This window comes from Fringilla coelebs (genome assembly GCF_963513975.1).
Source record: "Fringilla coelebs genome assembly, chromosome: 3".
In the NCBI taxonomy this organism is placed as follows: domain Eukaryota; kingdom Metazoa; phylum Chordata; class Aves; order Passeriformes; family Fringillidae; genus Fringilla; species Fringilla coelebs.
The window spans coordinates 89063529-89088217 of NC_140030.1; the positions used below are offsets into that span (position 1 = coordinate 89063529).

A 24689-nucleotide genomic window follows, 5' to 3' on the forward strand; every position below is an offset into this window, starting at 1 on the left:
AATAATAATAACTGTGAAGCATTGAGGTCTTTTTTGTAATTTAGCTTTGATACCTTTGTTCCAATGTGCATGTTAAGTGTTTCCTTGGTGTTACATCCAAAGCTGTATGAAATCTGAAGGTAAAATGGAATTACTTCATCAAACATAGCACCCAGAGATTATATAAATATATATTAAATATTTTTTTGTTGTTGTTGTTGTTTGGAAACAAAAATCTACTACTCGTTCCAGCAGTTGAAATGGCAATATGTTCTTGTCTTTACCTTCAAAATGTGTAAGCCATATGTGTATCTGTGGAGTGAGATCTTTCCTTGGGGTTTTTTTTGGTAAGAAGTAAAAGAGCTTGGCTGATGCTTTAGGCCAGAGTTTAGTTATCATAGTTATCCCCACACTTCCTAGTATCCTGTGATTCAGCTGTTAGTTCAGTATTGTGCTCTGCGTGCATTTCTGGTTTAGTTGATACATTGGTACTGTGCTGGTTTATCCTTTGTGAAAACTGCATGAGGAAGCACCTGGAGGAGAGAGGGCAAAGTCAGCTTCTCAAATACACTTTGCAGGAATCAGTCTTCAGGACTCCTACATATTCTGTTGTTTCATTTCAAACTAGTTTTGTTGACCTCCTGTGCCTGACTTGGCAGGAAAGCTCTGTAGTACATAGCAGATTCCTGGTTGCCTTAGGCATGCCAGGCCACAGGGAGCAGATCAGTGGTCCTTGGCACACAATTCTAGTGCATGGACTTGAACGTAAATGAAATGCTTCAGATGGGAGAGACACTTCATTATTTGTGTTATAAGCTGCTTATTTTCCTGTATTTACCTGTCATAAAAGTGTTGCAAAGTCAGGCTGTGCTCTTAAGATGGAGATTGGTGACAAGTGTAACTAAAGAAATAAATTGTTGCATGAGGGTAGAGCATCAACTTTTCCCATACCAAAACTAACTTGATGTATGGAAAGACTGAACAGTGTAAATAATATGCACCCTATATATTATTAAATACCTTACAATCTCTAACTTTATAACTCTGAAAAACAGATTCTTACAGATATGTCCAATACAATGCTCATTTATTGGTAGTTCCGTGTTTCTGACTCAGTTTTCAAAGCATTTTTCATAGCTTTCACATGTGCTGCATTGCTGCTTCACCTAAAAGCATTCATTGTGCTCAGTTTTCTTTTTCAATTTAATTAGGTTTTAGAGTGGGCTGGTAAAAGATGTTGTCATTTGAACTTTTTAGAATGCTGGAAGTAGAGTTTACACTTTGGTGAATACTTCTTGCATTATTTTGTTAGCATTTGCTATATTTAAGCCTTAAGATTAAAAGCATATAGATGTAATGACCAAATGACATTTAGTATTGTCTTTTGGATCCAAAAGGGCAGGCATGGGAGAAATCAGGTAAATAATTAATCTTACATTGCATAAAAATACTTAAGTTGCACGCATTAATTATTCAGATACTCTCTGTTAATGTTTAGATTTTGCCTTCTAGATTTGCAGGATGCATTTTCCTAAAGCAGCAAGCTGAACTCCTCTTTCTTAATGAGGAAAAAAGGGTGTCCAAAATACATAAACTTTGTACAGGTCAAAGGCCATTAAAAATTATTGATTTGATCATTCATTCATTCAGTCATAAATTGTTTCGCTTTTACAATATCTGAGTGAATGAAATTTTTTTGGGCGATGTTTTTTCATCAACCATTCCTGGTAAATACAAGCTTGATGTAGAATACAAAAACTTCATTGTAATTGCTTCTTTAGGTTTAGAAATCTTGATTTCAGAAACTGAGCCAGTTCAATCTCTTTTCCTAGCAATGACCTTGATGCTGCTGTGAAATACCTTGAGCCTCTGCTTATCGCTGGTGCACAGAATCCTGATCAAGCTGTCAAAAGTATTTCCTATTTGTTAAGAAAAGTGTCTGAGGAAGGATTAGAACCAGCTTTGGAAAAATGTAAGTTAATTGCAATGATATTTAAATATTCTGACTCAACAGAGGTGTTATGAAAGAGCTATTACACATAAAACCTGCTCAGTCAGCATAAATCATGCCTGTGAAGTTTACAAAAGCAGCTTTTCAATCAAAGATTTTCCTCATGTACCCATCATTTTGCAGTTGCTGCGATGGCAGAACGAGTGGCCAGTGAGTGTGGAATGTACAGACCTGTCACAGATCTTTTCCTTCAGTATATCAGTGCAGATAGAGTGGATGATGCCAGATCGTTGATACAGGTAATGACATAACAAGATGTACAGAAATGCTTAGAGCTCTTCAAAGGTTAACTGAGAAATTGTCAGAGAGAGATGTTGTGCAGCATAGGCTGCTGCTGGGATGCATTTGAATTACAGTGTGAGTAGCAGTGCATGCTTTAGACTAAACCATGGGCTCATGCTCTAGTACTGAAGCAGCAGTGCGTGCCAGAGTCAGGGGCGTTTTTTATCTTCCAGTAACATGAAGGAAATAAAGAAAATATTTGTATATTGCAAATATTTTTCTCCAAGTTCTCTATTAAATGTCAGTTGTTTCTTGCAAACCATTTCCTTGTGACTTCTCACCTAATTTTTTAAGTGCTGGAAACATGATAACTTACAGCTGTACAGTTTGCAAAACAGAAGCAGGCAATAATTGCTTATCATGGACTTCACTTGGCTGTAATCTTGTATATATTCAGGGTTTATTAAGAGCTGAATTTGCTTTCAATTTGACTGTCACAGATGCGTTAAAACCCAAATTTTGGTCTCTGGGTCACAGTCTCAGCTGAGTTAGGAACTGAGACAGCTGCATTTGTGCCATTTGTGCAGAGCTAAAGACAAGCCAAGCAAGAGGTGGGATGAGCTGTGGGTGCTGGAAACAGGCTCTATCAGGAGGCTCATCCAAGCATGTGACAGTCCAGCAGTCAGACTGATGTGTGCATAGGCTCCTCCCTCAAATCAAGGCCTCTTATCATCTCCTGATAGTGCATGCTACTCATTTACCAGTTTCTAAGTATTTTAAACTCTTAAAGAAAAAGCTCGGCTTCATCCATGGCATATTTATGATATTCCAAGACACTACCAACAAAGCTGTTCAGTTACTTCTGATGCAGAGAGAGGTGTATTACTTGTAATTCCCTTACTTTGTGTAGGGCTTTGCCTAACTGGTCATCTGAATATTAAATGAAATGGAGACTACAATTTTTGCCATAAAACCCTCTTGCTATGTAGCTTGAAACATCAAAATGCAAAAAATTCTCGAGTTATTCCACTCTTCCTGATTTGTTGATTGCTCTTTGATTGATATGGAATGAGTTAATGAAAATTGGCTACTTTTTTTCCTTTTGTGAAGATAAGGGTTTTTTCATTTCTAAGTAAAGTGATAGTATTCCTAAAATTTTCCAGAACATGGGATAATATCGATGTATATATTCCAGAAACTTGTTACAAGAGCATCCAACTGTTAGAATTAAATTCATGGCTCTATAGCATACTTGAAATAACCTTGTATACATTGTGTCTTAATGGACAATTTAAAAATACCTTGTTATAAGTGGATATTTACAGGTAAGCTTGAGTTGGAACTTCTGTGCCTAGGAGAAAAATAGGGGATTTTATAGCTCAGGAAAAACTTTGAGCTGTGTTAAACATTTGTGACTGCTATGTGTATCAAGTGTTCCACTAATAGGAATCCACCAACTGGAGGATAGGAATAATCACTCTCCATTGTTATATTTTGGAAAGTTAACAACAATCTAAACGAACTGTTTTGCTTTTAATCTAAAATATTAGCATATACATGGACACTTCTTGCTTTCACAAATGCATCTAAGTCTATTTAAAAGTTTATGAAGCAGCTGCAGTGTCTGCTACTGTCTGGAGGGAAAATGCTTTTACTGATGAGCGTCAGAAGGATTTGATATTTCAGCATGAAAGGGAGCTGTGGATAATGTTTCTCAAACTAGACTTTCTTCTCAGAGCAGTTACTGGCAGTAGGTGAGAATGGCTAGAACTGGTCATAAAATATTGCAAGTTTCTCTCATCGGTGCTTTGCCCCTTCTTGTCTGTTTGCTTAAAGGAAGGAACCTTCACACCTTTTCACCTGGACCTTAAGGAGCTTGTAAAGCATATTATTTTTACAGAATACTCATCATGGCATAACCCAAATTTTCTTGTTTGCATATGTCTACAATACTAGTTAAATGTAAAAAAATCATGGTCTGTGTTTTCATATGCGCAATATTTTTTTTCCTGTTCTTTTTGGTACTGATATCGTACAGCTGATAAAAAAAACCACACTGTACATTTTTAAGCGTTCTAAGAGTGACATCTTTGAGGAACCTACACTTAATATTGTCTTGTATATTTTATTTTCTCCTTGTTTCTAAAGTAAGATCGATTTTTGATTTTTATCTGGTCTGTCTCAAACTTTTTTAAGTTCAACTTCTCTTTCTCAAACCCTGTCTATTGCAGTTAAAGCCTTTTATAAAATAGAGAGATTGAAATCAGTCCTTTGTATGCATAAGTGTAGGTAATTATACTTTAAAGAGAACTTGCTTTGTACATTTTAATTTTTATAAAGAAACGAGCAGTTATCTCCCTGACACCTTATTAAATGTATAATTAACCTTATGATCCCTAGCTCACTTGTGAATGCTTGGCAGTATAATTGGAGAGGAATAGTGTTTCTCTTTTTCATTCTTTTGCAGTCCTAAATCTCTTTTTTGTGGTATATTTGAAGTATTAGTTTAATTCTTACCCCTATTGTTTTAAACAAACTTTATCCCTACCATTTACCAATGAGGTGCATTAAATGAACTTGGTTTGTGGTTGGTTTTTATTTTCTTGTCAACCTAATACTCAACTATTTACCTTGTAAATTGGTAATATGTTAGTATATAGTTTTAAGCATCTGTAATTGGAAATTTTCACCTTTAGTAATTTTGTTTAGCAGTAACCTACTCATGTCTGCTACACTAATCATTTCTTTGTCTTCAGAGGTGGGGTGCAATAGTTCAGGAGAAGAGAACTTTAGGGCGCTTTATGGCTAGATCAGCTTCTCAACCTGGACAGGTACAATATTTTTTTCACGTATACAATTTCATACGTTGCAAAATACTATTTCATCAACCTTTGTTCAAGTGTTTTGAACTTCACATTTGACAGCTTTACTGGGTTTCTTGGCGGGGGGAGGTTAATTTGCAGAGCTGGTTATATTTTAAGAACAGTTTACATTATGGAGCATGATGGAAAGGACGGTGTACTTAATATTTTTCTATTGTTTTGGTTGTTCCCTGCATTTTCCATGTTACACTGTACATCCTACAAACATTGTGCTTAGAATGTTTTACTGCATTATCCAGTCAGTATCACAACCTGAAAGTCCTTATTTTATTGGCTACATTGTACAAATACAAATGCAAGTTAAAACCTCAGCCTCTCTGTGATGATAAAATGCCTCTGTGTTTACATTAAAAGACACATTTCATATTACTTGTTATGGTGGTTTGGACATGTATCTAGTTGGAGCATCTATTTAGATTCCTGGCTTTGTCCTCATTCCCTGTAATATTTGAAGTGCTCTGTTTATGTGCTTGCTCTGCTCCTATCCCTTCCTCCTCCTATTGCCCCCTTAAAGTAAACAAAATAACCCCAAAACAAATAAAACACAAATCCAAAGGCCAACAAAGAAACTCCAGCCCACACAAAAAAGCCTTAGAACACACTAAAAAGATCAAACAACCCCCACCCCTCAAACCCAATATTGAACAACAACCAAAAAAACCCTGAAATACGCACCAAGCAAAACCATATGGATTTCTCTTTCATAGAGGAGCAGCATCAGGAGACATCTAGCACACAAGCTAGAATTTTTTTCTCAAATGAGCCAAATGCACATTTATGTTTTGTGGAAATTGCCATTAAATACTAGTAGATTTTAAGTTCTTCTGTTGAAGTGATGATGATAAACATAATGTGATAAACACTATTGTTTGTTGTCTTAAAGAAGGAACTAAAAACGTGTAAATTTCCCAGCTCATCAAGCTGAAATTTTACTAACACATCAAAGTTGGTAGTGTATGATAAAGATGTTCCTAATTTCAATAAACTGCTTTTAATTTAAAACCTAAGAATTTTTGAAACTGCAGTTGGAGGCTGAGGGGAGGAGGTTCCAAATTTAAGCACATCAGTTAGTGATTTGACTCCTTTTAAGCATTGATCACAGCTGCCATTGACCTCTGGGTCATTGAAGGATGGCTGAGTGTTTTGCAGTTTTCCTAAATTGGTTGTAATCCTGCCATGTTCTTATTGATACATTAATTGTCTACTTGAAAAAAAGACACTAATGTTTAGGATTCCTGAGTGTGGATTTTAGACCCTTATTAATTGCATTTTTGTGCTTGATTTCTTTTATTATTTCATATCTGCTAAATGTTGGGAAGGGAATTATTGTATATACTTTGAGTCTCACAGTCTATTCTTTGTTACCAGTACAATTTATTTCACTTAAAAAATGTGCAATCACTGTTCTGAATTTGGTGAATTTATTTTGTTCTTTAAGATTCCAAATTCATGGGGGTTTTTTGTGTGTGCATTAAATCTCACAGGCAAAGAGGATTGAGGTGCTTCTAGAACTGATTCCTGAGCACCTCGATCCAGCAGTGGTGTACCGGTACCTCTTGAGATGTTACGGTAAGCAATGCTCCTTGGAACAGTGTTTTAATGAGAACTCTGGAGACATTCAGCAAGGTCATGCAAGCCCTTGCTTGCTTTACAGTTCGAGTCATAAAGAGGTGCAGGGGTTATCTGAGGTTTTTCTTGTTTCAGTCTGTTGGGTCTGTATGCTGTCCTGGCTGTTAGGATAAAAGATCAACCAGCTGACACAAGCCATGAATCCTTTACTTAGAACCTTAAGTAGAAGCTTTATGGAATAAGAAAGAATCCATCCTAACTCATGGGGAAAATGGTGTAGAAATGAATGGCTTTTAAAATGGAATTTAGCTTTTTCCCCTTGAAGCATGTAGTAATATTGATTCCTTTTATGTTTGTATGTGTTTCAAACTCATAAGTGATTTGTTCTATCAGTAATGTGAAATGATCTTATTGTTATTTGTGTATATTATTTATACATCTTGTAATGTCACCAAAGTTAGTATTCCAGATGTCTGCATTTGAATTTACATAAATAGTTGAAGTACTTATCAGTTATCTTTATAGCTGAAGTCAGAAATGAGCACCTCTAAAAAAGTCAATTTTTTTGTTTATGTATGTTTATTTGCAAGACTCACTCTTGAAAAACCAGGACATACAGCTCCCATGGCAACACTCAATTGGAAGCTTGCATCTCTGTGCTCTAGAGTTCTTTGCCTTGTGCACTCTGATACTGTCCTCCAGTTTTATAACAGGGAGTAGATCCTTTTCACACATGTTACAAGCAAAAAAGAACAAGGACAGAATTCTGCCTTTGTGCACCAGTCTTATCACAGAGCAGATAAGTAGGAATAATTAGGTAAAACACTTCAAACACAAATCCAAGATATGATGTTAAAGGAATACAAACTTATTTATTTGAATCAAGTTTTAGAAGTGCTGTGATGTGTTATCTAACTTAGAAAATTTGCTTGCTTAGTAACATTGCAAAGAGCAATCACTACCCAAATTGTTTAGCCCTGTAACAGATAGATTCAGGTTCACAGCAGGGTAAGGTTTTTAACCTGTTTTTATAAAACAAAAAATTGCCCTTTTGTCATCAGCACTGTACTTGCTGCTTTATGCTGTTATTAGTCCTCTGCTGCTTTTACTTTAGTAAAAATCCTGTAAGTGAACTAAGCGTTTCACTATCCTTCCTAACTACATGGTGTTATGGCGGTTTCATAAAGAGATTGCAGAGAACCATTCGCTTGCCCTACTATACCTACAACAGTGGTTAGAGTGTATTGGACATGAGAAGCTACACTCTGTATGAACAGATGCTTGCTGTACTCTCTTCAGGCAGAGATGTACCTGGCTCCTAGCAGGTTCTAGGGGAGACACTCAGTACCAGCATGAAGAGTTTTAAAAGCTGTTCCCAGGTTGTTCTGTGCAAGTGTCTTACCTGTATGAGACATTGATCATTTGACTGTAAATGGGATCATCAGCAAAATATTTAGCACGACTGAAAATGAGAAGGCTTAGATTGTGCTCTAGCCATGGGGGTAGAAATAAGATCTTTTAAATCAAAGTTGGTGAGTTTATTTTCATTTTAAAGTTAGTAGTAAGCTTTCAAACATGGTTTCTTGTTTTGTACCAAATCCAACCCAGTATTAACATAATTTTTGATTGAAGAAATTATTCTCCTTTCAGGCCATTGTTACTTTTAATTGGGAAAGGCTATGAAATGTGGCAGAGGACTGTTATTACCACAGTTGGTTACTGTTTCTAATTAATAAAAACATGGGCAAATAAAATTATAGTTGTTTGTGTTTAGCAAAGATATAGTAGAACATAGATCACAGCTGAAAGAAGTTTCATCATCTGTCACGCATCCATGGTGGAACAAATAAAAGGACCTTTACTCCTGTCCTTGTGCTGAGATGAAATCCACTGCCAGGGCTAGCTTTCCTTCAGTCTGGTGAGATGCCCAATCCTTTGCTGTATACCTTTTAGAAAAAAGAAATATGTAAAATCACGATTGTGTGGTCCATTAAATGCAATCTAAGTATTACCTCTTTTTGTTGGTGTTTCCCATACAATAAATCTATTTTAAAATTGTAGAAAGTTAACAATTTCTATGCTTTCATTAAGCTGTCATTTCATGCAGTTTTTGCAGTAGCCTCCCACATTAAAAAAGGAGCTCAGCCACTTGCCAGATGTGAGTGGGAAGCTTTTTCTCATGAGAAAGGGACACAGGCTATCCATTTCTGCACAAAGCTTTTTCTTTCCTTTATGAACCATTGCTTTTATAGCTCCTATGGTTGCGAAGATGATGTTTCCAAATGAGAACAAGTAAAACCTGAGACAGCTCCCATACTGCAGGTGTTTGTGATCTCCCTCCCAGGCAACAGAATGAATTTAACTGGACATGATGGCTTCCTTGATGTTTACAAGGTGCCAGGAACTGTTGTACTGCTTCTAGGACCCTGGGGACAGCAGTGAAACTGTCAGGGGTCGCTTCAGTTTCATCCCAATGCTTCTCAAGCAAATGTCTGAGCAGCAGTCGATGGTTAAGCATGAGTGAAAACACATGGAAAGAGAAACAAGTAACCACTGAGATTTTTTGGGTTCTGTTTTTTCCTCAGAATTGGATGGGGATGTTGCTTCCGTAAAGGCTACGTATGAGAAAGCAAAAGCGAAGAATGTAGAGCTGCACGAGATCGCTTTGAAATCTTTAGCAACTTTTCTGAAGAAAGTAGGAGAGCCTGTCCCTTTCACTGAACCCCCTGTGAGTATTTCCTAATTAAGAAATAGAGCTGCAGACTTGTGTATGTTCAATAGTAATAAAACAAATTGCATGAATGATTACATAGGGACTAGGTCTCTGCAGAGACTCCTCAAAGGAGGTAATGTGTGAAGTCCTGGGTGTTGTGGGAGCTGTGGTAATCTTGCATTGGATTTGACTTGAGGAAATAAAACCTCTTGGGGCTTATGATATTTAAACTACCTCCTTCTTATCAGGCACTCATCTATGGGTGTACCTTTATCAAATCTCCTTGGGGCATTTTTCTAAGCAATTGGACTTGAAAAGGCGTGTAGAATGTGTGCTTCAGTAACAATTAATGGCTTCTAGTTTTTATTAATTAGTGTTTTGTGTCTAATATAAGTTGCTGAGCTAGTAGGATGGAATTTTAGAACTTAGGAATTATTTTTCTGTTGCAGCTTTGCTTCTAGCTGCCCTGCCAAGGTACCTATGCAACTGTGCAAATATGTGTTACTTGAGAGTGACAAACAGCATGATATTAAATCTGTGAAGATTGCAAATAGTTCTGCATCATTCCTTTGACTAATAGTTATATTTTTGCTAAGCAGATTTTGAAGACATTCTATTTTCCATTCTCTAAGTGAACTTTTTATTGCAATTTTCTCACCACTTTTTATATTCTAAAAAAGTGTTCCGTAATTCTGTAAAGACTGGCTATATACTGTTTCTCTATATTGCTTCATGATAAATGAGATTTTTTTTTTCTAATTTGGAAAGAATTGGAGAAAATGTTGGCGCAAAATATTTAGTTTAGCCTTTCAACAACTATGGTGGGTTTTGTCTGCAGCTTTACATTGTTTGTGATCTGAATTTTTATTTGAACTGTAAATTTAAAACATAGAACGTCTGTTTCTTATATGTAGCTAGTGAAAATAAGAGTGTTTTTCCAAGTCACTGGGATGATTCATTTCCCTGTTCAATTTTTCTCTAATGCAGCTGGTCTTTAAAAACGTTTCAATTTTTTGACACAATTGCAGATTGAAGTTAAAAAGTATTTTCATTTTTAAAATGAAATTGATTATATTATTGCATTTAGTAATAGAAGCTTCATTATGCATTTTTGGCAAGGTTTTCCGTTTCCTTTTATTCACTCTCTCTGGTATTTCTCCTAATTATACAGACTTCAATACAGATCTAGTTTTGCATGACAGAGAATAATAGATTTTGTCAGGACATAAGACTTTGTTCAGAATTAGTAACTTCTCAGTTGAAACAAGGTTGAACTTGTTTATTCCAATCTGTTTATAGGAGCCTCTCAAGTTCTATGTCGAAAAATGGAGGAACAGAAGATCGGCAGCATCATGAACAAACAGTTGTATGATTTAGTTGTTTATGAAATTGTTTAAATACTACATTCAATAAAAACTTTAAAAAGCATGTTATGTGTAATTTTTAATTTAAATCTGTGATTAACATCTCTTTCTGTAGCTGCAGTTGATAGAAACATTTATTAATGGAAATGCTGTTAAAATTGCTAATGAAATATCAAGGTGCAGCCCTCTGAAATATTTCCATTTTGATGTATGATCTGCTGTAAACTCAACTGGTTTTTTTTTGCCCCTGTTGATTTGCCAGATATATGTATATCAAGAAAGTTGCTAGAGGGGTACAGAACTGTAACTGAAGGAGACTGTCTTATCCTTGTTCTTTGCCTGGTCACTGTACTTTGGGGTGAAAATATGAGGGTGAAGAACATCATCTTCAGGATTCAGCTGTATCAACACAGAAAATAAACATTTTTTTAAGTTTTCTCTTAATTGTTCTTTCTTGTGTTAAGCATCTTGGTAGGGTGTTGGATATTATATGTAATGGCAAAATACTTTCACCTTTTATGCTAGCCTTGTGTGTTGTAGTCTTATAGCATTTCATTCTCATAACTCTTAGTCCAGTTAATTTTATGGATACAAGAACTCCATATCTGTGAAAACATGCCCTTTAAACAGAGCAGTACCTTTTCTTTGCAGGGGTAGCAATTTTTACTTGCTGGGAGACTGGTGGACATTCTTTATTTGAAGGAATGTGGGCGTACAGCTACTCTGAGATGATATTTCAGAGCCTAGAGTTGTGTGATCATGAAAATAAGACGTCTAAGTTACAAAGATTAAATATTACGTAGAAAATACATCCATTATCTCTGTGCATTACAATGGAAACTCACAAATGTGGCCATTGGTATTGCAAATGGAACACGTTGTCTGATGAGTACTTCAAACAGGTTTTAATTAAATGAAAGATTGTTTCTGTGCATTTCAGCTTTGTTTATTAATCTTTACATTTTCTGCCGTATCTTAACTGAGATGTCTTTCTTAGGTTTTCCCACATAGGCAAATTTGTGTTAATTTAAAATTCATGTGTATGTTCAAGGTTTTGGCAAAATTTTGCAAGACGTGTATGGTCAAAGAAAAAAATTGGGACTTTTTTTTTTAAGTTAAACTTCTAATTAAATGAATTACTATATTAACAAATACACAGAAAAATCCTGCTGTAGTTTAAAAATGAGGCTTCACTGATCGGGGGGGTGGGGGGAGAGTGGTAAATCTTGTTCTCCAGGCAAGCTGGCTGAATGCAAGCAGTGTCTGCCTCCTCAGTGGTGTGGTTTTGCAGTGACCTTCATCACTCCACGAGCGTCGATTCGACAACACACGGCAGCTACGTGGCTCGAACCATCTCGCACCCTTTGTTCCTGCCTTGTCAAGATAAGGCATTAACGTTTGAAATTTCATTCATAGCCTAATGGTTGTGTGCCCTATCTGAAAGCAAGCCTAGGCAGGACTCAGTTTATTTCATTTCACAAATGGAGATGGTTCTTTTTTCTAAAGCTGCAGCTACATTACATGTGTTTCAATGTAATAGCATAATTGAAGACTGTGTCAACTAGTTGGCAACCCTTTCTCTGGTGCCACAGCTCTTGTGTTTAGAGGTCATCTCATGAATCTCTCCATTTCACAGCAGTAGCCGTATTCCTGTAAGTGGAGTCACAGCTGAGCGTAACTTGAGGAAATGGGCACAGATGGAGCTGGAGCTGAGCTAGCACATGGATTAAGGAAGAGAATATTACTTGAAGCAAACACCAGGTCACAGAGGAAGTTAACAGCAGATCAGTGGCTCTGAACTCCCATTTTGACAAGGAGGTGAAGTCTCATGAGGCTGTGGATCAGGTACTGCACCTTTCAGTGGTGTGTGTTGTGATGCCAAGGGGTCATGTTTGCTGGCTGCTGCCCTCCGAGGCAGAAGAGCAGCACACAGGGCCACAGCCAGATGCAGGGCTGTGTTGCTGGTGCCTGTGGTGGGGTCTGACCGTGCAGGATTGGTGCTAGTTAACATCTGTCCATTTTTCTTCTAGCTGGTTTGCTTCTCAGCCAGAACCATGCCCTGTAATTGCTGCAGTTACAGAGATAATAAGTACATTTGATAGCCTGTAACTGAGGAGTGTAAGTGAAATTGTTTTCAGCTCCAAAATTGCGTTTTGAGTGAGCTCATGGAAAACCGTGGGCTGAGCAAGCCAGGTCTGGAGTGTGTTAAACATCAGTGAGGTGCTGCAGGAACATGAGACCAAAGAGAACCAGGGTTTCATGGCAGCAGTGAGAGGGGAATGAGCTAAAGGACATGCTGACCATTTGGGATCCCATTGGAATAGCCTGGACTCATGGAGCCCAGCCCGTCTCTGTGGCAGAGATGGGAAGAAGGAGATTATTCAAAGAATGGGCTGCTGTTGTGTGATAATACTTTTGATTTCCTGTTCCAGTAAATGTTTCATGTGCAGTTAAGGATGATTACACACAGAAGTGCAGTCTCTCCTGTCTTTAAAATGTGGGCCAGTGAGGGATTTGTGCCACTCTGGGACACAATCATCTCAGTCTGAAACAAGGTTATACTGGGAAGGTTTTGCAGAATCGGCATTTGTGCCGACTCTTCAAGAGCACGCTTGAAATGATAATATTTCTTGTGCATCGTTGTGCTGAGACTCAGCCATTTCAAGCATGAAGAAAAGTGCAGTTTAGAAGGTTGGCATTTCTTTACCAAATAAGTAGGCGTTTTCATTATTTCTTCCTCCTCAAAGAGAGAAACCTGTAAGATGAGAAAATGCAGAATGGCAGCCTTGCGAACTTGTCACGGTGATTTAGTGGTCCTGAGAGCAAACACACTCTGGCACACTGACCACAGCATGCACCCCTTTAAAGCAGGATAGAATTATTTGCCACCAGCTAGTGGATAACTGGGACTGTGCAAGATCCAGAGCAGGTGCAGTGTCTGTGAGATGGGAACATGCCTTTCCAGAGGCCTCCGTGGGAAGCAGAGCCTGCTGACATGCCGTGACCTGACATGTTACTGTAGGAAGCAAATTGTGGGAGTGTGTATGTGTTTGCATAAACGTGTGTCTTGATTGGGGTTGAGAGGACTGGGAAAAGCTTGCTGCCTGAATTGAGATGACTTAATCTCATTTCTGTGCCCTGCACCACATTATGGGCTTGCCTCTTCCCCACTCCTCTTGAGGCAGGGGCAGGAGCAGGGGGCTTTGGGGCTTTTGAGATCAAGACAGGAAAAGTTTCCTCGTTAACTATCAATGTAGTCATTTGCAGCATGATAATTACATGCTATGGTTTTATCCTTATCTACTATAACAGTTCGTTCAACTCATTGTCTCCTGAGACCCTTTTTTATGGCAAGAATTGCAGCTTGGTAGGTTAGTAGCTGTCTTCACACTTCCTTAATATGTACCCACTGTTGAAAATGGGGTAGCTGAAGTGATTGTGACTCTGGCAGTGAGAGTCACAGGGCTTTTATAGATGGAATACCTGAGTCAGCAGGATTCCAGCTGCAGTTTACATGACCAGGGAGAATCAGAACTGTGAAGGGAGGATCATGAGTGCACATACTGACAGAGAGGAATAGACTGGTAGTGTGTTCACCAGGGTATTGCTGGATTTAGTGCTTTTCTTTGAACATGTGATGTTTCTGGACTCCCCAGGAACACAGCAGAGGAGAAAGTGACAGAAGTGATAGATGTGACCAGGAGGTCTCACTGTTCAGTGTGAGAAATCTGTCAGCATCTAGAAAGAATGTCCAGTTTCCTACACCAGTTTATTTTTACTGTAAAGGTGAAAAAGGTAAGCATGTAAGAAAAAGCTGAGACTGTAATTGAATATAGCCCTTTTTTTTTTGCATATATTTCTCTGCATTTCTTAAAATTATTCTCATAATTTCTGCATAAACTAACTGCCAAAAAATATTTCCTTTCCAGAATGGCTGCAGCGTCTGGTGGTTTGCAGTGCTTCTGTGAATCAATAATCAGAAAAAACCCACTATCCTTCTAAGTTAGTAGCTCCAGCTGAGACTGTAATTCAACCTGAGGGCATCTTCCTGAGTGTGCAGATCTTCAGCTACAAGAGCAAAGTGCTGGGTTTCCCATTAGATATGGAAATATGATATGGAAGTTTGAGGTTTAAGTTTTCTCTACTGTTTCCTGTAATTAAGAAAATGAGATAATAGAATCTGTCTTATGCAGTGCCTGCTATAGACGGGGGTTCCACGTTGATCTACTTTTAGATAAAACTATTAATGGAAGGTTTCTCTCTGATACTCTTAAACCTTTATATTGCAATTGGCTAATGCTTCACAATTTCTCATGTGATTACTCCTGAGCACTGATAAAGCACTGGTATCTGTGGAATTGCTATTGTCTGGATTGATTGCTACCAACCTCTTTGTAGCTCTGTGTTTCTCACAGTTATTTCCCTCAGCTCCAAGTGCCAATGAACTCAGGTCTTCGAAAGCACCAAACCCCGGTGTCTGGCAGTGATGAGCCTTGACAACCAGCAGCAAATATAATTCTTGGCTTAGCAAGTAGTTGGCATCTGCTGTTCTTCATATAGTCCATGAGACCGGGCAGATGTGAAAAGTGAGTTTTGGGAGGGTTGTAGATAATTGGAGATGAATCTTGAGGGCAGGAGTGGAGGGTGTACCTTCCAGGTGGAAAGCAGTTTGGGCTGGTGGGAAAGCAGGGGAGTGTGGACAGGGTTGTTCTGGCTGTCTTCAAGGCTGTCAAAGGCAGCTCTGAAAGGCTGTTTTGTTGGGTGCTGGATTTTTATTTGTGGGAGATGAGCTGGGGAGGGTTGGTTGTCAAAATACTGGATCAGTGCAGAGGAACTCTGAAGGGATAGGAAGCACAGGGAAACTTGGAAGGATGGCAGTTGTAGGTCTCAATAGACAAAGCCAGCAGCTTCAGCATGATGCCTTAGGCCTGGGATTTGTGAGTGATTTGGATTTGGGAGTGAATGACCATGAAGGGAAAGAGCAGCCTGCAACCTGCTGGCTGCTGAGGTAGATGACACACCACCATGGACCTTTGCCCTTTGCATGGCTCCTGCTGACTCCTCTTCAGCTGCCTCTCCTTGAGGTGTGCTGCTGTGGCAGCAGCAAGGGCTGCTAGGGGTGTGTTGGCTGCTGAGCCCAGCTCAGTGAAGGAGGAGGCCACAAAGAACTGATCAGAGCTGCTGGGTCAAGCTGGCCCTCCTGCCTTTCCCCCACTAAGAGTTGGGATGGCACTGGCCCTGTAATCACAGCTGAAGGGAGAGGAGCATCATCACAGGACGGAAATCCCAAATGAAGTTTGTTCCAGTAGCAGCCTCTTCAACCTTCTCAAATCCAAAAGCAGCTCTAAGAGTAAGTGTGGTGTTAGTGAAATTCAGGGTGGTGCTGAACAGGAGTCCGGATACAGGACTGTACCTGGCATTGGGCCTGTCACCATTTCTTTGCGTGTTCTGATACTGGAATTGCAGCCTCAGGTGAGATTGTAACTGAAGTAACTGTGTCCAGTTTCTGAGCCTGCTACCGAGTCATAATCTCAAAAACTTTCTGCCTACACCAAAAATAAATCCTGCAATTGCCCTTGTAACTTGCAGAGTTCCCTGGGATTTCCCTCCCATCAGTTTAGTTAGTAGATGGAGTGGTTTGTTTGTGGGGTTAGTTAACTGCAAAGCTTGATCATCTCTAGCAGTTGTCCAGTTCTAGGGCCCTCAGAACCCTTTGTAAGTAAAATTACACTGTAAAAATTAGAAATAGGATAGAAAGCGTATGCTCACTGGAAAATCCATTAGGAGCAATATCTGTAGACTTTGCTTAAACAGGGTTTTTGCATTTCTTCATGATATTATTGACACAGCCCACATTTCAAACATTAAGGTTCAGCAAGAGAGAGCACTGGTTAAATCATGTACTGCACCTGGTTAACAGCTCAGCATTCCAGGGAGGAGGAAAAACCCCCTGATCAAGTGTGTGATAGCTGAAAATAAATATCTATATAATGTGAAATTAATTATTTTGAATCCTCTAGTTTTCCATCTTTTTCTATATGCGTATTTAATGACAACCATATTTTTCATCCCCTATAGTACATATAAAATACTGTGCTCTACTTGTGTTTGTGCTAAGGAATACAATTTCTGCATTTGAGTGTCTTTCTCACTGTCATCAATAACATTATGAATTTGTCTAAATTCAGCAAGTAAAAACAAGGTTGAAAACTATGTTTTATACCACTAGCTGCAGGGGGCATAAAATTACGGTAATTTGTGGCTTTACTATTGTCAGTCATGTTCAAGAGTTTTTTTCCAGTGGAAATTTGTCACACGCCTGTCACTGAACATACTACGGAGCTGCAAGGCGTTTTTCTAATACAGAGGCACTGAGCAATTCCCTGAGAAGTACATAAAGCTGAAAATACTCATTCACCTTTCTTTTGTCTTGCTTTTAGAAGGAACGAACCTGGAGCAAGTGTGTGGAAAGCGTTCGTCAGTGCTGAGCTCTGCCGTAACCAGAAAAGTGCACCTTTCTTGGTAACAACAATACTTGGCCAAAATGTTTTTTCACATGATTATTTGTAGGAGTTGTGGGGTAACTGGGGAAGCAGGTACAGTTTGTGGTGTGAGAGGCCAGAAGCGCTGTGTGCAGAATCACTGTTGGGCTGGTGGGACCATGCTGGCTTTTGGACTGTGCCCACCAGCCTGAAGTGTCCCTGTAGCTCTGGGGCAGCTCATGCTCCTGTTGCTAAGAACTATAAGCCAAAAAGCTGATTAAATTATTCTATCAAGGGGATGCTAAAAGAGCAAAGAAGTTGTTGGTGTTCTGCCTTGCTCAGCAGAGATCAGAGTCTCCTGGGCTGATGGCCACCACAGGTTTGACCTCCAACTTTTCCACCTGTAAATCCAGCGACTGCCTTGTGTCGCGTAACATGCAGTACCTGGTGGCAGCTAGTAAGGACACTACACAACCTGTTCTTGAGAGTTTTCATTTTGTGTAGCACATTTTCTGCTGCCTGGTTTGAAGCTCTCATTTTTTGGGTTTATGCCTTTCCATGGTCAGATGAAGCACTACCACAATTGGCTATTTTTAACTGAGTCATAGAAGATTCAGGTGTTTTTTGAAAAGTGATTATTAAGATAATACTAGTTCTTTTAGGGCAATCTTCACAGCATTGAATCTCGAGAAGGATGATGTTTACTTGTGTCAGGGAGGGGTAGCTGCAGTAGCTGCAGTGCTGCTACACTGGTTCTCTTCCTTCTGATTTTCTCAGTGAAACACGAAGGTTTTCTGTTTCAAGAAAGTTTCTGTTGTTTTCTAAAAATTTCCCCCATCCCGCAGTAATGAAAGTGAGCAAATGTACTGTCTTGAAGACTGATGATGTTACCTGTGATCTGGTATGGTTGTATGTTATATTGCAAGGCACTGGGAGTTTATTGAAAATTGTATGTTGTGGGCATTTTAGTTTGGATTACTTGTGAATGTTCATAGATTTCCAATTCCTCTGCATTTGTTTGAAAATTCAGGCTAATTTGCTTGTGTAAAAAATATAAATTATTTTTGAGGCAAGTGGTATTGTTTGTTTACTCACCATGTAGTTTTGGCCAGTACTTTAACACTTAGGCCCCTAAACCCACTTGTTCCACATGAAAAAACTACTGTGGGGCAGAAACAATGCTGAGATACAGTAGGAAATGTAGCATAATCTGATCAGATGCTTAAAGAGAAGCAAAACATACAAATGTGTTGTTGATGGGAGATGCTGGTTCTGAATCCATGGTGTGAATGTTGAGGGTTTGAAGTTGCAGGATTTTTAGCACTGGAAGCATAATAAGTATCTAATTGTGACCATGAAAGCAAAATAATGCCAGCAAAATTTGCAATTCAAAATAACCTTTAAGTTTGATTTAATGACAAAATAAATGTCAACAAACAGTCTTATATTAATTATATAAATTGGCAACAGCGCTTCTACAAATTATGGATTTGAACTGCTTTTTAAATATTCTCTTAAAAAAAAAGCAATCATAGGCATTGGTAATGTGTGTATATACATATGTATGTAATCCATTCATGCAGATACTTTTACATATTAACATGAACACACATATATATGTGCTTTCTAAAGCTTAGCAGTTCTGAAAAGGGTTAAGCAGTTTTAAAATTACCTCAACCCGCTGCTTAAACATTGTTGCCTTAATTAATAGCTGCTAACACATGAAGGGCTTGTCTTGGCTCTCAGAGTTTAAAAAAAAAAAAAGGCAGCATGTCACAGAGCTCTGTGTACACTGTTTCTTGTCTACTGCCATTAAAATTAATCACTGTGGCTATAACCTGAAAGGTTTGTTATTTCTGGTACAAGTGGACACACCAACACCTGCAATTTGTTACCCAAAGGATCTCCGTGTCTGTGATTTTTTTTAAAGGAATTTAATGTTTTGGGGGCTTTTTTATTAAAAGGAATGGCTATTGATACTCTTTACTTAGCTAGCATTTCTGAAGAGATTTTTGGAATGAACAAAAATGAAATTAATCTTTTGGCAACTATTTATTAATTTAGGCTAGCCATAGTGAAAGCTAGTCCTTCCCCAAGGAGAAGTTAAAAATATTTTGGAGGACTAACACAATGAGCCAGTATGCAGGGCAGTGTTTCTATAATCTATTTTCCAGTGCTAAAAGGGTTTGTTTTTTGGCATAGGGGAGACTGCATAAACTTGGAGTGGAAATTGAGGAAGAACTTCCCACCTCTTGCCATATTAAATACTAAACTAATAAAGGGAATTTTTAAATCTGTTTTTCAACAGATCAGTATCCATGTTACCCAAAACAACTCTTGTAGCTCTAAATTTGGTGAATTTTCCTTACAAATGTCATTGTTTCTTGTATTTGATAATCCCATTTCTAAACTGGACATATCTGCACACTGCAGCCCCATAGACTGGTTCAGATGGATTGTGCACAGTTCGAACAGTAGTTGGACAAAGCAGCCTGGAAACCCTGTAACCAATTAAATGTGGTGCCAGTTCAAAACCACTTTTGCACTGACTCGCTTCTCTGCAGGAGCAGGGACTGTGTCTTAGAGCTGAGGAGATCCCTTCTAAAGCTGGCCAGGGAGGATATAGGGAGAGCAAAGACAGCCGTTGGTGAATCCTTGGGATGGTGGCACTGTCGGACTGGTGGGCAGTGCTTTGCTGAGTTGCCACGCTGCTGAAGTCCCTAAGATTGTACTGGCCCTGGGGAGGGGGCAGTACAGTGGGCTTTGGGCAGAGGGGGCAGTACAGTGAGCTTTGGGCAGAGGGGGCAGTACAGTGGGCTTTGGGCAGTGCCTTCCTTTTGTTGTTTAGTCTTGGTGTTGAGATTGTTGTGGACAGCAGCAGCTCTGGTTATACTGATACAGGCAGTGCAGGCAGGAGGGCACAATGAGCTGCTGCTGATAGAGGGATACAGTCTAAGGAAAAGGAATGGCTACTCTCAGTCTTGGAAAGCAAAGCTGTGCTGAAATTCAGTTATGACTTTCAGCCTGGGTTGGAGCTCGTGGGAAGACTTCTACTGCCTCACCAGCCATTTGCTTTTGCAGCAGCAGCTCTGCAGTGGGAGCGTGCGCAGAGGCCGAGGCATGACCTTCCCTGGCTGAGAGGGACATCATTCCCCCAAAGCTGCATTATTTGCAAGTGCCAGCAGTGCGAGTGGGGCAGGTTGTGTGTCATCCACCCACTGGTGCCTGAGCTCTTCTCCGCACGCAGCCCCACGGATGCTATTGTTAGGCATGAACACTAATTGCTGGTATTTCAAGGCTCCTACCTTCTTATTGCTAAAGCCTGTAACAATAATCACAGCCTAGATTCCCCATCTCTCGGCATCAAGGAAACAAGATATGATCATAGGCAGTGTGCTAATGTAATTGTAGTATATAGAATATGAGCTTTTTCTGTGTAAACAGAGGCCTGGCCACATCCTATGATAGCTCTTCCCGCACTCCGCACGCGGGCTGTTCCTCGGCTCACCGCTCAAGTCCCCATTATGGATACATCCAGCCTTGTCATAACACCACCTCTGAAACACTCACACCGTTTGGTCCTGCTGCATAATGGTGAGAGGGTGGAATATTAAATGGAAAAAGGCTATTTAAGTAATGTCAGCAGCCTGACTAATTTCACAAAAGGAAGGAAATTCAAAGTTAAGGCTATGGTATATTCTTATCTAGATGCCTGAAGATTTCTGTGCATGACAATATGCCCCTAAAATTCAGAGCTGTCCCTTATGTCTTTAATTTCTCCCATTGTGTCGCTCCTTTTTTTTTATTAAACATCAAAGTGAATTCACAACAGAGAGTCAGCCTAGAATTTAATCCTCTAAATACCTTGAAAATAGAGGTTTAGACTAGAAGTACCAATATATACCCTTAAAACTTCAGTGTAATATAAAAGAGATTCTAATCACAACAGATCATTACAAAGAAGAGTAAACCACTTTAAAAAAAATTAAGTGTCTTAAATATAATAAAAAGGAATAATTAAGAATCAAACAGGAAGCTGCTATTCTGACAATTTAATGATGCTGAATTGGACTGAAAGAATTGGCTTTGCCACTAAAAGGCAGTGAAAATCTGATAATTTCAAAATGGCACTAAGATCAGATCAAGTGGGTTTCTTTGAAATAAAATGGAGCAGAATGAGAAAGAAATGGTAGGATTCACCTTAGAATGTGTTTTGGATTCCTACTGCTGCCTGGGGCTAAAGATATTATTTTATCAGACCTGCTTAACATCTACAGACCAGTGTCCTCCCAGGAATTTATTACCATGTGGAACCTGTGGAAAGTAACATGGCAGTCCTAACTGCCAAAGAGGATAATGAAATACGGTGGTTCTTTCATTCCTATTTCTTAAAAAAAAAAACCAACAAAACCAAACAAAACAGAACAACTAAAACCAACCAAACCTCACCATTTACATGACAGTATCTGGGACATTACAGCTGATTGCACAAAGTGGAAAACTCCTGGTGTAATGTGCAAATGAAAGTCAAGTAGACAATCTGCTTTGGGTTTCTACATGTAGGAACAGATGTATGCATCTAAACGTTTAAAAGCAAGCAAGCTAATATTACAAAATGCTCACAGCAACTGTACACATAATTTGCACATGCACTTATCACGACTGTGAATTATGGCCATGTATTTACTGATACACATTTTCTGAGCATGACTAGGTGCACTACGACAAGCATTAACAGGTTGCATAGTTAGATTTTTAATTACTTAGGGGCAGGTTGGTGTTTTCTACCTGAGAACCTTAGGAAGGAAACTTGGCAAATTGCTGTGATGTGTATTGTAATGGAGAAAGATGTCATTAATAACACACAGTTGGTATGCATTTATATTGTAAAAATAAATCCAAGAAGGTGAGATAGTTTTATTTATTACAAGGTCTCATCCCTACAGTGAGCAAATACCTGGTTTGGGCATCATCAGCATATTACTGGAACACAAAGCAAAGCTTTAAGACACAGACATAAAGCTTTAAAACACATAAGCAATTAGAACACAGAGTAGTTAACAATTGTGTTTTCCATCCTTACATGTTTTCCTGAAGCATTTGTGAAATCTTCTGTGTTAAATGTCATACATGCCACAGAAAGTGTTTTGATCCTGTTCTCTTGTAGCCCTCAGAATTAAGTGATCATGGTATGTTCAAACATTATGGACTAAGAACATCAGCTATTATTACAGAGTGCCATGAGTCCTTTTATATCGGTGGCCCATAGCTCAGACAATTTCCAGATGTGCAAGACTCGCAAGCGCCTCGTCACTGGCTCAAACCGTACGTGAAGCAAAACCCAAAGTGAACCCAAAGCCCACCCCCGACCCCGATCCCAGGCTGCAGCCGCGGTCCGTGGCAGGCTCCCGCCCGCGTCCCGACTCCTGGGGTTCTGCTGCCATCCTGTGGCAGCCGCGCTGCCGGCGCCCGCCGCTCCCCGCCTCCCGGGCGGCTGCTCCCGCTGCGGCAGCCTGCTTCCCCTGCCTTCCTGCGAGGGACGCCGTCACCTGCTGCCTCCGCTGCTCTTACCAGTCCTGGGTTGACTTCTGCTTGATGAAGCGCAGACATAAATAGTATAAAAGCAGGAAGCTGCAAATGATGCCAGTAAGGACAAAGTAGCTCACATAGAGAGGGTGGGAGTCCAGGTCCAGAGCCTGAGTGACCTGTAGTGACCAGTAACACAAAATTAGGAAAAGGCACGACATTTTTGTGCCGAAGCTGTGAAGTGTGTTTTATGTAAGCTTCCCTGGCCCCTGCTACCTTCTCTTGTTTTCCATCTTGGGTGTAGCTCCCAGGGTGGTTTGATAGAGGATTGCAGCTATGCTATTCCTATTTCAGAAGAACACAGTTCAGCATCTAAACAATTCCAGCAAAGTGCATAGTTGTGACTGGTGTAGGAAAGAGGTTTTTTTTGTTTTCTTTACTATTTTGTTTTTCTCTTCAACTAAAAGAAAGGCATAGAAGGAGTGACTGCTGTAGGGCCATCTTGAGGAACAAATTTACAACCAAGTGTAAACCAGCTTCATGTGTTGATTTGGCAATTGCCGAATTTGAGGCTTACACCATCTCTTTAAATATGACAGGCATATAAACAGCAATTTCTTTAGAAATTTCCCATTTCTTATCAATGTGTGCAACAATTTTTATTACTGACTTACAAGTTTCCCTGGTATTTGATAAGTAATGTTTCCATCAGTCATTTCATATGTGGTGTCAGTGAACTGAACTTGCATCATTCCTTCAAAATTCCATCTGAGAAAAGAGATTTTTGAAACCCAAAAAGGAACTGAAAAAGAAAATGACAAATTGATTTATGCACACAAAACTTGAGACCTAGAATACTGCTGTGCTGCTGCCAAATACAGCAGGTTTGTCTCACTTCTTGACAGCCAGAGGCTGTAAACATGTGACAATTTATTATTGGACAAAATGGCAGATATACCTTACATAGTTACATGGAGATGGGAAATCAGGAGTTAGCTAATATCCATATCCATCAAACTCCCCCTGTCAGCTAAGTCTTCCTGGTACTCCATCTTCCTCTTTTGAATACAATTCTTTTTACTGAAGAATTTAGCAACCCCGTAAGAAGCTGCCCTTTCACTATTGCTTTTTTGACCAAACATCTTGTTGCCTCTTTTTCAGATGGAGAAACTGATGTAAAATGGATGACCTGACTGCACTGTCACCATCCAAGAAGATAACTGCAAAGGTAAGAATAAACCTGAGTTTTCCTGCACGGGACACACTGTCACTGATGAAAGCCATTGATGTTTCAATTTGGAGGGAGGGTGGGAGCTTTGTCTTACCTGTCCAGAGGCTGTTCAGGCTGATCACAAAACCACCGCTCAGGTAGAATGACGTGAACAGGACATTGCCAAGGAAGGCCGAGAGCTGTAATGTCGGCAGCAGAGCTGCCACCCAAAGTGCCATGGCACGGGCACTGTAAACAACCAACCACAGTAACAGGAAGTTCAGCAGGAAATGTTCTGGATCAGGAACAAGGTTTGCCAGCCAGTAGATGGGAATCCCATAAATTACAACAAAAATGCAGTGTTCTGGGAGCTCCCCCAGAATCTGTTTGGGAAGATGAAAAAGAAAATTTAAAAAAAGAGAAAAAGGTGAATGATAATTATGAAAATACATGAGATGTGCCTATTATACTTGTGGACTGTTTATAAAAGCTATAGGCAATAGTCCCTTAGAATGCAATCATCTCTGTGTTAGGGCTTGCCAGTGACATGCAAAACCAATCCACAACAAAAACAAATCCTTGCTAATTTGTCCAGCTGTGACAATGCCTAAAACGAATTGTTACAGATTATTTTGTTAAGAGTTTTGGGAGCATCTAAGAACACAACACACTTTTGCTGTCAACTGGTGTGCTTGATAACAGTAGTACTGTTACTGATTCATGGCAACTGA

At 39.4% G+C, this 24689-nt stretch overlaps 2 protein-coding genes across 4 annotated transcripts in view; one reads left to right on the forward strand and one right to left on the reverse strand.

Annotated features, from left to right (window-relative positions):
* LRPPRC (leucine rich pentatricopeptide repeat containing) overlaps positions 1-11177 on the forward strand; it is a gene marked incomplete at its 5' end in the record, with an annotated part of 86634 nt that extends 75457 nt beyond the window's left edge. For all 3 annotated transcript variants that reach the window (XM_084203270.1, XM_084203271.1, XM_084203272.1), the window contains 6 exons: positions 1812-1951; positions 2114-2229; positions 4969-5043; positions 6579-6663; positions 9249-9391; positions 10676-11177. In XM_084203270.1, coding sequence (XP_084059396.1) covers positions 1812-1951; positions 2114-2229; positions 4969-5043; positions 6579-6663; positions 9249-9391; positions 10676-10732 — 616 coding nt within the window. In that variant the 3' untranslated portion in view covers positions 10733-11177. The remainder of the gene's footprint in view (positions 1-1811; positions 1952-2113; positions 2230-4968; positions 5044-6578; positions 6664-9248; positions 9392-10675) is intronic.
* Positions 11178-22789: 11612 nt separating this feature from the next.
* DYNC2LI1 (dynein cytoplasmic 2 light intermediate chain 1) overlaps positions 22790-24689 on the reverse strand; it is a gene marked incomplete at its 3' end in the record, with an annotated part of 48708 nt that continues 46808 nt past the window's right edge. Inside the window, exons 22-24 of the mRNA XM_084202931.1 lie at positions 24074-24341; positions 23423-23550; positions 22790-22927 (exon numbers count right to left, since the gene is read on the reverse strand). Coding sequence (XP_084059057.1) covers positions 22790-22927; positions 23423-23550; positions 24074-24341 — 534 coding nt within the window. The remainder of the gene's footprint in view (positions 22928-23422; positions 23551-24073; positions 24342-24689) is intronic.